The following is a 12,706-nucleotide window of genomic DNA, read 5'->3' as shown; positions in this document are numbered from 1 at the left end:
CGGGCTGGGCACGGTCTCTGGCTCGAGCGTGAGTGTGTCTGTCTGGAGCTTACATTTGGGAAACCCCCCGCATGTGCTCGACCTCCTGGCTCGGGCTCTGTTGGCTCTCTCTGACCTTCACCACACCATCAGGTGTTTTAAAGACTTCCAGCTCCAAAGGGCCAACAAGATGGAGCTTCGAAAGCAGCAGGAGGATGTGAGCGTGGCCCGCCGGACCGAGTTCTACTTTGCCCAGGCACGCTGGCGCCTCACCGAGGAGGATGGGCAGCTGGGCATTGCTGAGCTGGAGCTCCAGCGATTCCTGTATAGCAAGGTAGTGCCGCGGCCAATGGAGCCTGGAGAAGGCCTCTAGCAGCCCCTGGGGAAAGCTTAACTGCAGGGGGACGGGTCTGTCTCAACAGGTGAATAAGTCCGATGACACGGCTGAACATCTCCTCGAGCTGGGCTGGTTCACGATGAACAACCTCCTGCCCAATGCTGTCTATAAGGCAAGTGTCCTTCCTGCCACCCAGTCCGGCACCCCCTCTTCCCAGCACAGGGGCAGCAACCCCTGCAGGAAGCTAGTAGGAGAGTGCCCAGAGACCAGGGCCTCTTACCTGGCTTTCCCTACGATTTTTTTGGTTTTTAAAGTAGGTGCTGAAGGATCCTTTACATCCCACAGGTGGTGCTCCGGCCCCAGAGCTCCTGCCAGTCTGGCCGGCAGCTGGCCCTACGTCTGTTCAGCAAGGTCCGGCCTCCTGTGGGGGGCATCTCCATCAAGGAGCACTTTGAGGTGAGGGAAACCCAACTCCAAGAGCTTAAGGAGAGAGAAGGATGGGACTCTTTCTACAACAGAATTTAGATTTAGGCTAAGGAAGAATAACCAACTTTGTTTTAATGTTTCCCCCTTCCCCCCTTTTATAAAATAAATTTTTATTTTTATTTTTTTGTATTTTAGATCACTTATACTTCTCACCGTTTTCTTCTTCTCTAAACAGTTTAATTTCCCCAGTTTTCAGTGTTCTTGTGTAGAAAGACAATCCCTTCTCAGAGAGCCATCCCCTATAATATGAAAAAAAGGAAGAAAATTTCCACAAAACTAACCAATACGGCAAAAAGTCTGACATTATGAACAGCAGTTCTAATCTCATCGTCCCTCATTTCTCCAAGGGGGTGTTCTCGTTGTCCATTCTGTCTCCAGCAAATAGTTGTGATTATTTTCTTTTCATTCACATTGTTGTGGGTGGTGAGCGTGGTGTTTTCCTGATTGTGCAGACATCATCACTGCATCAGTTCTTGTATGTCTTCCCCTGCACCTCTGTATTCATTCTATTCATTGTTTATTACACCACAATGATACTCCATGATGTTTATGTGCCATAATTTGTTTAACTGCTCCCTGTTCCCCTACCAAGGGATATCTGCTTTGTTTACAACTCTTTGCTACTACAGATATTTTGGTGTGAAGGCCAGCTAGATGTCACAATGGAGAGAGTAGTGGCCCTGGTGCCAGGAGAATCCTAGTTCAAATCCAGCCTCAGACATTTAACATTTATTAACTGTTATGACCCTTGGGTCATAGGTCACTTAATCTCAGTTGCCTCACCAAACAAACAAAACAACAAAAATATTTTGGTGTATTTGGGGGCCTACCTTTTTGTCTTGTAACCAACCTCTTTGGTATTAACACCTAACAGTAAAATATATGGGTCAAAAAATGTGGACATTTTGGTTATTTAATTTTTTTTTGACATAATTCTAGATTTGCTTTCCAGAATGATTAGACCAATTTGCAGTTCTACCAACACTGCATTAGCATACATATCTCTGCATAATAACCTCCAGCATTGACCATTTCCATATTTTGTCATATTTTCCACTTGGATAGATATGATTTGAAACCTCAGAGTTGTTTTAAATGTGTCAGTATTAGTGATTTGGAGCATTTGATCATATGGCTATTTATAAATTTTTTTTGGTGAGGCAATTGGGGTTAAGTGACTTGTGCAGAGCTGCATAAGCTAGTAAGTCTTAAGTATCTGAGGCTGGATTTGAACTCGGGTCCTCCTGACTTCAGAGCCATGCTTTCTCCATTACACTATCTAGCTGCCCCTGGCTGTAAATTGTAATTTTTTTAAGAAATGTTTTTCATTTCAGAATATGACTTTTATTATATAAAAGAAGCTGACTTTATTTGTATGTTTTCAATTAACAGAATCTACCTTCTCTCTTCAACCAGGAAAAAAAAACCCTAAACCCTTACAACAAATATACATAATTAGGCAAAACAAATCCCCACATTGGCTGAGTCTAAAAAATATGTCTCAGTTTGCACTCTCCATCCAGCACCTTTGGAGGTGGTGGAAACTCATGTTTAATCATGAATCCTTTGGAGTAACTGACAAACTTTAAAGCATCCCTTACCTCCATCTCTTGCAGGTCAATGTGGTTCCCCTCACCATCCAACTGACCCACCAGTTCTTCCATAGAATGATGGGCTTTTTCTTTCCTGGTCGTAGCATGGAGGATGAGGAGGTTGGCGACGAGGAGGACAAGTCCAAGCTCGTGACTACGGGTGAGAGCCTTGGGATGGGGCTCCGGCGGAGCAGGGCGGCGGTCCCAGCAAGGAACTGAGGCCCTGGAGAGGGGGTGATGGCCGGCCTGCTCGCTCTCTTGTAGGGATGCCCGTGGTGAAGCCCCGGCAGCTGATCGCAGCGGATGACACGGTGTCTCTGGGCCCTGGAAAGGGCGTGGCTCAGGGCCTGAACCGCGGCTCTGGGGTCCGGAGGTCATTCCGCAAAGCACCTGAGGTACCTGGCACCTCCTTGGCTGGATGGTGGGAGTAGGTCTCCCTGTTTGCCGTGGGGTAGACGGAAAGGCAGAGGAGGGAGGGGTGGGTGAGCCACATCCCACACGGGTCTCCTTTCTTCGGCCCTCCTCAGCACCCTGTGGACGACATCGACAAAATGAAAGAACGGGCCGCCATGAACAATTCCTTCATCTACATCAAGATCCCACAAGTTCCGCTTTGTGTCAGCTATAAGGTCTGCCCCTCCCCTGTGCGTCCTGGGGCCAGCTGAGCAAGCTCCGCAGGCATGAGAGCTGCTCGAGGGGCCTGTTCCTGTTGTGCTGGGAGGGGGGAATTAGCAGCGGGGGTTTCTGCAGTACGGGTGGGCTGGCTGCTCCTTGAGGAGCCCCTGAGGCTTCTGTTTCTTCCCTCCCCCCCTTCAGGGCGAGAAGAACAGTGTGGATTGGGGGGACCTGAATCTCGTGCTGCCCTGTCTAGAATATCACAACAACACATGGACGTGGCTGGACTTCGCCATGGCAGTGAAGAGGGATAGCCGCAAAGCCCTGGTGGCCCAGGTGTGTGGCTGGACTGGTGGGATTAGGGACCAACACTGAGGCAGACACGGGGAAGCAAAAGATTTCCTCTGCTTATGGATGGAGGAGGAAAGGGAACTCTGCGGGTCCTTCTCCCTTTTCCCCTGAGACATGTTCAGATGAGTCATGAATTCATTTAGCAAATGAATATTTCTACTTTGTCCATAGCACTGCAAGAGTCAGTATGATTAGGTAGAAAGACTGAAGTCAGAAGACCTGGGTTCAGATTTCCACTCCAATACTTGTGAGCTTGGACAAACCAGTTTAATTTCCCTGAGTCTCAATGTTCTTGTCTAGAAAGACAGATCTTTAAATTCTACAAAGTCCCTTCTTGTTGGGTATAAAGAAAGCACTTTCTTAAACCTTACAGTGTCAAATCGTACATTTATTAATGTCTTCTTCACAGGATTGTTGAGAAAAATTTCTTATAAACTGTAACATTGCTATGTAAATGTGTGTATTTAGAGCAAGGGTGGGGAGCCTTTTTTCTTGCTAGAGCTGTTTGGATATTTATAACCCGCTAATGAGTGGGTCATACATACAAAAATATACAAAATTATCAACTTACTGAGTTCAAGCAGTGGGTACTTGTATTTAGCTTTCAGCTCATCATCACCCACAGGTGCCTCAGCTAATGATTTCTCCTTGGGCCTTATACAATCCTTGGGCTGGACATTCCCCATCCCTGCCTTAGAGCAAGATATTGATGGGGCAGGGTTGGAGGCTAGCTCCCCATTAATGCCAATAATTAAAGCCCCTGAAGAGGTTGCGTTATTTGATTTCACTTTGCCTATTTCCACATATCACATACCTATTTTACATAATTATACCTTCAAATAGTGAAGTCAGATACATACATATACTTCAGAGGAGTTCTGTCCCCTTACTAATTAGGGACTTGGCTGCAGATTATAAGCTCCTGAGGGAGGGCGGTTGCCCCAAAGCCAAGCCCAGTAAATACCTGATAGAACCGTCACTCAGTATTTTCTAAGCAGACTTAATGTTTTACGTCAGGTTCATTGACCCTCGTCCCTTTCCTCCATCCTCCGTCCTCTCAGGTGATCAAGGAGAAGCTCAGGCTGAAGCCGGCTGCAGGGTCTGAGACCCGAGGGAAGCTTGAAACAAAGTCGGACCTGAACATGCAGCAGCAGGAGGAAGATGAGAAAGCCCGACTCCTCATTGGTCTGAGTGTGGGCGACAAGAACCCCAGCAAGAAGTCGATTTTTGGCAGAAGAAAATGAGCTGGGAAAGCCCCCGTGGGGCAGAACTGGACTCTGGCCCTAGACTGCAGGGCCCAAGTGACTCAGGGTGGGGGCAGGGGGTAGAACTCCCCTTGTTCCCTGGGGAATTGCGGGGGCCTTAGGGAATGATACCCATGCTGGGCTGCTCCCCTCAGAGAGCCTAGTGGCTGATGCCATTGTGCTGCCAATTCTTGTTCAGAGCAGGCCCAGGATCAGAAGCAAGCCCAGAGCAGGGACATAGACACTGGATCCTGTGATCCAGTGGAGCCAGAGGAGACTGGGAAGGGGTAGCAGATGGAGAGAAGTGGTGTTACGTTTTTTAAAATAGACATTATAAATATTTCTCTGTAACTCCTTCCCATGTGCCGTGGGAAGGAAGCCATAGGATGTGTGATCCCCTCTCAGCCCCTTCACCCCCTATAGCCTTGCACAGAAAGGGGTCTTTGGGTGCTAGAAGGGGGACCACCGTCCCACTCAATCTCCGTGCCAAGCTCTGCTGGGAGGATAGCACTGAGTGCCAGAGCTGGCCGGGAGCCCCTTGCCCTCTCTCTGAGTAAGCCCCGAGTGGTGGTGGTGGTGATGGTGGTACTGGTAACCCAATGGGATCTGCGCAGAAAGAAAGAAAGACGATTTTAAATTTGATGCCGTTTCGTGCTTCTCTCCTCCGCGGGGACCCCGGTTCTGGCTTGCTCTTGCCGGCTCCCAGTCCCAGGGAGACCAGCCTCTGCCATCCCTTGTGTCCCTGGCGTTGCTCTGACTGAGATCTTGCCCACGTTTGTGCTGCCTGCAGTCACTGCCCCCTTTCAGGGAGGAGGACGCAGGTCTGCGTTTTCAGTCCCGATTCCAGAGTGGGGGCATTTCCCTGCGCAGCGGGAGAATGAGTACCCAGAAGTCAGAGTAGAACCGCAGGCAGGCACCGTGAATAATAGAGCTGGGGGCGGGGCTCATGAATGATGCATCATAAAGGGGTGGGCCTGCTTATGTAACTGGGACAGAGGGGGCTGGCAGCTGGGCAGGCACTGGCAGGATGGGAGTGGCGGGCAGCCGGCGGACCCTTCCCCACAAGGTAAGTGACCCACGCTGCACCAGCCCCCAGTTCAGAATAGCTTTGGCTTTATGCCCGGTTGGGGGAAGTGTCGGGGTCAGGTGGGGGCGGGGAGTACAGTGAGGATGACCGGGATGAGAGCCATAAAAAGCCAAGGGGGGAGGGTGGGGGGGCGGGGGCAGGGGCTCAGCTGTCCCAACCTAGAAGGAGAAGGAAGTGCCCTGCGGAGAAAGGGTTTGTGCGAGACCCAGGAGAGGGAGAACCTGGCTTTGTGCCCAGTGCTGGGCAATGCCAAGCCGTGTCTGATGAACGGAGGATACAGGCTGGTACCCAGGGAAGCTGACTGCCCTGCGCTATGAGTGGCCCTCCCCCCTCCCCGGGGCTGGCACCTGCTGAGAGGAGCCAGGCGGCTCAGTGCAGCTCCCGCTGCTCTCAGCAGGGTGACAGCATCCCTAGCCCGGGGCCCTGGGTTCGGGGCTGGAAGAGAGTCTTATCAGGTGTGGAGACGACTCTGTCGGGCCTGGAGCAGCTGTGGGCACAGCGCAAGCGCCGGTTCCCCGACCTGGGGCCCTGGGAGCCAGCCCTGCTGCCCTCAGAGAAGTCCCTGACCGAGTGGCCGGTGCCGAAGCTCGTCTCTCTCTTCTTGCCCGAGTTTCCCGTTCGGCCCCCACAGGGGCAGCAGCAGCTGAAGGTGGGTCAGCCAGGTCCCTCAGAGGCTGCGCACGACATCCCCGGGAAAGCCCGACAGGGGACAGGAAACCTCTTTTAGAACTCCCTCTGCCTCCCTTGTGTTCCTCCGCAGGTCCTGGGTTTTGTGGCCAAGGGCTCCTTTGGGACCGTCCTCAAGGTACTGGACTGTGGCCTGGGAGCCTTGCTGGCCGTGAAGGTAATGCGCTTTCTGCTGCCTCCCCCTCCCCAGGGTGAGGGAGAGAGGGTGGGGCAGCTTCCAGGCGCCTTCGGCCTCTGCTCTCCTGCTGCAGGTGGTCCCCAAGGTGGAGGTCCTTCAGCGAGACAGCTTGAGGCAGTGCAAGGAGGAGGTCAGCATCCAGGTAGGCCCGAGCTCCAGGAAGGCTCAGCCCAAGGCCTGCAGGGAGAGCCCGGGCCCGGGAGGAGACACAGGTGCTGGATCCCCGTGGCCTTCCTGGCCCTGCCTGGTCTAGGACTTAGTGTCCTGGCTGCAGACACCACTTGGCCTTCTGGGGCACTGGCCGGGCCCTCATGTGTGCCAAGGAGAGCCCGCTGGGGCACGGGTGTGCCAGGCGGGGCAAGGCCTGGCGCCGGCCCCCGGCACTGTGCAGAGGGATGAGCCGGGCAGGAGCACCCTCTGCCCAGCCCCAGGGTGCCGGCTCATCCTGTTCTTCCCTAACAAACGCTTCCTCTGCTCTGACCACCTGCTCTCTCTGTCCCCAGCGCCAGGTTCGCCACCCATTTGTGAGTGGCTTGGGAGGCAGCTGGCAGGGACAGCGCCATCTCTTCACGAGTGAGCCCTCCCTCCCTGGTCTCCCTGCTTTCCGCCCTCCAACCTAGCTCCTGCACTGTCACCCATGGGGGCAGCCCCTGCTTCCCTGTCCCGGGGACCTCCTCCTGCCGCCCTGAAACCCGGGCGGGACCCCCGGGGCAGGGAGCTCCTGGTGCTCGGCCTGCAGAGCGAAGTCTGACTCCAGGCTCCTTCACAGTGTACGACTACTACAGCACAGGGGACCTGCACTCTCTCTGGGCCACCGTTGGCTGCTTCTCGGAGGCTTCTGTCAGTCTCTTCGCTGCCGAACTGGCCCTGGGCGTGGGTGAGGGTGCACAGGGCCCCCCCAGCCTGAGGGAGAGCTCCCGGCCCAGGGGTGGGAGGGAGTAGCCGTTCTGCCCAAGGGCCGGGGGGGGGACCGAGGGTCGGCTCCTGGCGTGGGGGGAGTAACCGGGAGAACTCCACTTTTCAAGCTTGTTCTCTTCCCCAGGCTATCTGCATGACCTGGGCATCGTGCATCGGGATCTAAAGGTAAAACCCGCGTTCTGTCCCGCTGTCTAGGCGGCCCACAAGGGGAGGGTGGGGAGGGGGGCTCTGCCTGAGTTCTCAGGACACTGTGAACAACCAGAGCCCAGGGTTAGTGGCCAAGGCCAATTCTGCTCTGGCTCCTTCCCCCATATTCTTGGGACAAACTAAGAGCCCTGCTTTTTAAAAAAGCGAACGGGCCGCGAGACGGGGCCTTGGCTAAGCCCTTTAGGCCGGGGTTAGGAGGACTTCAACAAGGGAAAAGGGTACATTTGTATGTTTGCTTCTAACCTTTCAGATGGAGAACATTTTACTGGATGAAAGAGGTAAATCTCTTCAATTCCCGGCATGTCTGTGTGCGGGGCGGGGGCAGGGGGGCAGGGAGTGCAGGGCAGGGGGTATTAATGATCCCTTTTCCCCTCAAAGGCCACTTGAAGCTCACAGACTTTGGCCTGTCGCGACATCTCCCCCAGGGGGAGCGAGCCTACACCATCTGTGGGACGCTTCAGTACATGGGTGAGCCAGAGCCCGGGGGGGCAGGGCGCCCATAGCCACCCCACTGGCCCCCATGCTCGGCTCTTGGCACTGCCCTCGGCCCTGGCCTTTCTCGCTGCCCATGAGGAGGGTGGGCTCCATCCCCCCGTCTGCCTGAGCGAGCATCTCTTCCTGCAGCTGAAACGCGCCCTTGTGTGGGAGCCGCCTCGCCTGACTCCTCTGCCTGTATTTGTACCTGTTCTGTTCATGTTGACGTGGTAGAGAGTGTTCCAGGCCTTGTGTCTGCGGGTCTCCAGCCCCCAGCAGGACAGCTGGCCCCGCTGGCACAGCCGGCGCCGAGGAACTGGTCGGCCGGCGGGGGTTGACTGGGCTCTCTGCTCCTTGCAGCCCCAGAAGTCCTGAGGGGTGGGCCCTACAACCACGTCGCGGACTGGTGGTCCCTGGGCATCTTGCTCTTTGCCCTGGCAGCCGGGAAGGTGAGGGAAGAACTGGCGGAGGGAGGAGGGAGGGCATGCTCTTGTCAGGCAAAGAGGGGAAACTGCGCCACACGTCCTTTGGCCTGGATCTCACTCTGTGAGGAGAGCCCAGGAATGGGAGAAAACATGGCTCCGGAATAGATGGCCGGTCCCAGGCCCGTTCTTTCTGTCCTAGTTCCCCTTGCAGGCTGAGAAGGATCATGTGGCCATGTTGGCAAGTGTGACGCGCTGTAACTACGAGGTCCCAGCCTCCCTTAGCCAGGGGCTTTCTCTCCTGCTCCGGGAGGTAAGCACAGCTCCGTCCTCCCTCTTCCCTCATCACCGGCTCCTGAGGGCCGTCCTCCCCGGGCGCCTGTGGCACTCCCGCACCTCTCCGGGGCTCCAGCCCTGCCTGGCCGCCATTCCCTTCCATCTTGCTTCCTTGCAGCTCCTGATTGGCTGGGCCTGTGTCTCCACAAGCCTTCTTCCCTCCTTGGGCCATCGTGAAATTCCCTGCCCCTGGGGCCTTCCCTGAGAGCGCCCAGTGTCCTCGGGCCCACTCCCCACCGGCCTCCAGCTTGGTCTTTCCGCTGCCCCAGATGCCTCCATCCCCTGGGCCCCTATGAATCCTCTCAATCCTTGCGCCGGCCTTCCAGCCCGCAGTAGGAGTCCCCTCTGCTCCCGCCTTCTCGCCGCCATCTTCTCCCCTGCGTCCCTGGGCTTGGGCCTGTCCTCGTTCACAGGGGCCCCGTTCTTTGTCTCCCTCCAGCTCCTGTGCCACGACCCCTTCCATCGCCTGCGCCACCTGTATCACTTCCAGGCTCATCCCTTCTTTCGGGGCATGGCCTTTGACCCTGAGCTCCTGCAGAAGCAGCCGGTGGCCTTTGTCCTGGAGGCAAGAGCTGTCCTTCCTGCCCCAGCTGAGGCTGTGCCGTTCCAGGATTTTGACTGTGATTTGATATCTCTCCCAGCCCATCCCTGCCCTGCCTGAGTTCCCCTTCCCGCAAGATGGACTGTAGCTGTCTCAGGATCTTCACTGCCAGCTCAGGAAGACCTCCTTAATGCATCAAGTTGTCTCTGGCCCACATACTTGTCCCTGGTTCTTTGTAGGAGGTTCCCACCCATTTTGTAGCTTAAAACACTATAACTGAACCTGATCCTGGGGGGAGGGGGAGGGTGTTGTCTTCCCCCCTCCCCCCACAAGGAGAGACCAAAGTCCCATTTCTGGGCATCCTGCCACGGGTATCTCATTTCACTTTCTTCCCTCCTGTGCCTCCTCATTCAGCAGAACAGAGCAGGTCTCCTCCCCGTGTGCACTTTTCCACCTCCCCCAGCCTCAGGCTCTTAGCCAGGTTCTCCAGTCCCCTTCTCCCTTATTTTTACGGCACATTTCCTTTCTCCAGCAATACTGAACTCGGTACTGACACAATCCTCACGGTGCTTGACAAGTTTAGTTAGCCTGTCCTTTTCCAAAGCAATAATTGTTTTTTATAAGAATACAAATCATCCTTGCCCCAACAATTTACATTTTGAATTGTGATCTAAGGACTCAAGGCCTGATTATGCAATATATTAAATAAAAAAATAAAATAAAATTGAGACTTTTACAGCCTATTATGAGGAAGAGGCAGAGCAATTGAGACCCAGGTAGATTTGGGTCCCTCCAGGGCTCTATGTGGGAAAAGCATAGCGTTAACCATCCAGTTCTACAGGGAAAGTAATTTCCTCCCAGGTCTTGAGAACTACCATGTTGAGTGTATCCATGATCCATTTCTGCAAATTTTGCTTTCTAACAGCTGCTAAAGGACACTTGGGGAAAGTGTGCTCCTCCTCCTAAACAGCTGAAGAGGCCAGGGATGACTCAAAAAAGCAAAAACGGTTCAGTCAGCCATGACTTTAACCTCTTTGTAAGTCTATGTTTTTAGCTTTATAAGCTCTCTTCAGGTAATGAACTTTGCTTCTTTTAAATTAAGTTGTTTTTTTTTTTTTTTTTTTAATACTACAATCATCAAGTCTTCTTTCAAGTTCCCACCCTGTGTTTTTTGACCATCTTACGTCACATACTTTTATGTCACATATGACATCTTATGTCACATACTTTTATCTTCTTAAGATAGAATTGAAGGCTCCAGGACTTATATCTAAAATAAGATACTCCCTGATGGTGAGGGGTTTCCATAAGAAAAGAGGGGGACCAAGAAGAAAGAACTCATTAGCCCATTTGGAGGGAAATCTGGGTGAGAATTGGCTAATGTCTCTAAGGTTCATGGAAGCGGCTTTCAGCTGTGGCTTTGTACTGGAGGACAGACCGTCTTGGAATGCTCGGCCTGAAGTTCAGCCATTACTGCCAGGAAACGTGTACTCATTGTGTCATCGGAACTTTCTGGAGAGGGGAGCAAAGACAGCAATAGGGTTGCTCTCTCATCAACCCCAGAACCTCAATTCAATTCAGCCACAACTATTAAGTTTTTACTGGGTGTAGAACACAGAGAGATACAGAGTATAGTTAAGACATGGTCCCTACCCTCAGTCTGGTTGTATGATAGTCTAGTTTTTAAAAAGGGATATGGTTCCTACACAGGCGCTTTTAGTACCTAAATACATAATAGAGACATAAGCAGGGCTTTTGAGGTCTGAGGAGGGAAAGGTCTAGGAAGGTTTTGTGGAGGACGTGACTTTTGACTTGGAAGGGAAGAAGGGGGAGGAGGAGGCAGGCATGGAGGCAGAAAGGTTATAGTGAATAGTTTAGTTTGGCTCTGGCATAGAGTATATGGGGCCAGTCATATGAGCGAATGTTTGGGGAAAAGGAGGGAGATAATCCATTAATTTTTTTTTCCAGTTTCTTTTTTGTTTATTTTATTTTTTTATTATAGCCTTTTATTTACAAGATATCTGCATGGGTAATTTTACAGCATTGACAATTGCCAAACCTTTTGTTCCAATTTTTCCCTTCCTTCCCCCCATCCCCTCCCCCCATGGCAGGTTGACCAATACATGTTAAGTATGTTAAAGCATATATGTCCTAACAGTTATTTTACTGTACAAAAACAGAGTTTGAAATAGTGTATTATTAGCCTGTGAAGGAAATAAAAAATGCAGGCAGACAAAAATACAGGGATTGGGAATTCAATGTAATGCTTCTTAGTCATCTCCCAGAGTTCTTTCTCTGGGCGTAGCTGGTTCAGTTCATTACTGCTCCATTGGAACTGATTTGGTTGATCTCATTGCTGAGGAGGCCACGTCCATCAGAATTGGTCATCATATAGTATTGTTGTTGAAATATATAATGATCTCCTGGTCCTGCTCATTTCACTCAGCATCAGTTCATATAAGTCTCTCTAGGCCTTTCTGAAATCATCCTGCTGGTCATTTCTTACAGAACAATAATATTCCATAACATTCCTATACCACAATTTGTTCAGCCATTCTCCAACTGATGGGCATCCATTCAATTTCCAGTTTTTGGCCACTACAGAGAGACCTGCCACAAACATTCGTGCACATACAGGTCCCTTTTCCTTCTTTATGATTTCTTTGGGATACTCCATTAATTAAAGAAGGCTTGAAAACCCTGTTAAGGATAAGGAGTTTGTTTTACTTGGTAAGCATTAAGGACCGCTTCAGAGTAAAGCTGAGGGAAAACATGGCCAATCTACACATGAGGGAGATTGGCTTGGCAGTGGTATGAAGGATGTATTAGAGGGAGATCAGTAATGGGGGCATTAAGACTTTTTAGAAAGCTGTTAAAGTGATATAGGTAGAACCGGGGGGGGGGGGGGTAGCACACCATAAAAACCCAAGTTTTTCTGACCTAAGGCATTAGCTGTTTTGACTGAACAAATCACTTACATCATTTTTTTTTTTTTTTTACTTCACTTTCCTTCTGTGTAAAATAGAAGGAAATGGCAAACCACTTCAGTATCTCTCCCAGGACTCCAAATGGGGTCATAAAGAATCAGATAAGACTTTTAACAATTTATCAAGAAAGATAACAAACATGCAAACAGATGCTAAGGCTCTATATTTAGGGTGGAGCTAGAAGAGAAAAGAGATAGATGCAAGCAGCCCAGGCTAGTCAATGTTTATCAGTTTACTGAGGGAAAAAGAAGTTAATTTGTTTTTA

General features: G+C 51.7%; 2 protein-coding genes across 5 annotated transcripts in view; both read left to right on the top strand.

Moving 5' to 3' along the window:
• The window catches only part of KIAA0100 (KIAA0100 ortholog), a 31,026-nt gene extending 25,780 nt beyond the window's left edge, over positions 1–5,246 (top strand). Inside the window, exons 32-39 of the mRNA XM_031967688.1 lie at positions 133–313; positions 402–488; positions 662–772; positions 2,419–2,554; positions 2,659–2,789; positions 2,922–3,023; positions 3,211–3,345; positions 4,422–5,246. Of these exons, the coding sequence (XP_031823548.1) occupies positions 133–313; positions 402–488; positions 662–772; positions 2,419–2,554; positions 2,659–2,789; positions 2,922–3,023; positions 3,211–3,345; positions 4,422–4,604 (1,066 nt within the window). The 3' untranslated portion in view covers positions 4,605–5,246. The remainder of the gene's footprint in view (positions 1–132; positions 314–401; positions 489–661; positions 773–2,418; positions 2,555–2,658; positions 2,790–2,921; positions 3,024–3,210; positions 3,346–4,421) is intronic.
• Positions 5,247–5,348: 102 nt separating this feature from the next.
• Positions 5,349–11,412, top strand: RSKR (ribosomal protein S6 kinase related). Of its 4 annotated transcripts, none has more exons than XM_031967693.1 (12): positions 5,349–5,670; positions 6,089–6,340; positions 6,419–6,535; positions 6,630–6,698; positions 7,060–7,129; positions 7,326–7,433; positions 7,599–7,639; positions 7,932–7,959; positions 8,060–8,149; positions 8,516–8,604; positions 8,780–8,890; positions 9,353–11,412. In XM_031967693.1, exons 1-12 carry the CDS (start codon positions 5,632–5,634, stop codon positions 9,572–9,574), a joined length of 1,236 nt encoding a protein of 411 aa, XP_031823553.1. In that variant the 5' UTR covers positions 5,349–5,631; the 3' UTR covers positions 9,575–11,412. The 4 variants fall into 4 exon arrangements, with proteins under 4 accessions (XP_031823553.1, XP_031823552.1, XP_031823550.1 ...); XM_031967692.1 differs by having other exon boundaries at positions 6,086–6,340; XM_031967690.1 differs by lacking the exon at positions 5,349–5,670 and having other exon boundaries at positions 5,680–6,340.
• The last annotated feature ends 1,294 nt before the right edge of the window (positions 11,413–12,706 follow it).

This window comes from Sarcophilus harrisii, chromosome 4, assembly GCF_902635505.1.
Source record: "Sarcophilus harrisii chromosome 4, mSarHar1.11, whole genome shotgun sequence".
Taxonomy (NCBI): domain Eukaryota; kingdom Metazoa; phylum Chordata; class Mammalia; order Dasyuromorphia; family Dasyuridae; genus Sarcophilus; species Sarcophilus harrisii.
This window is presented reverse-complemented; position numbering and strand designations above follow the sequence as displayed.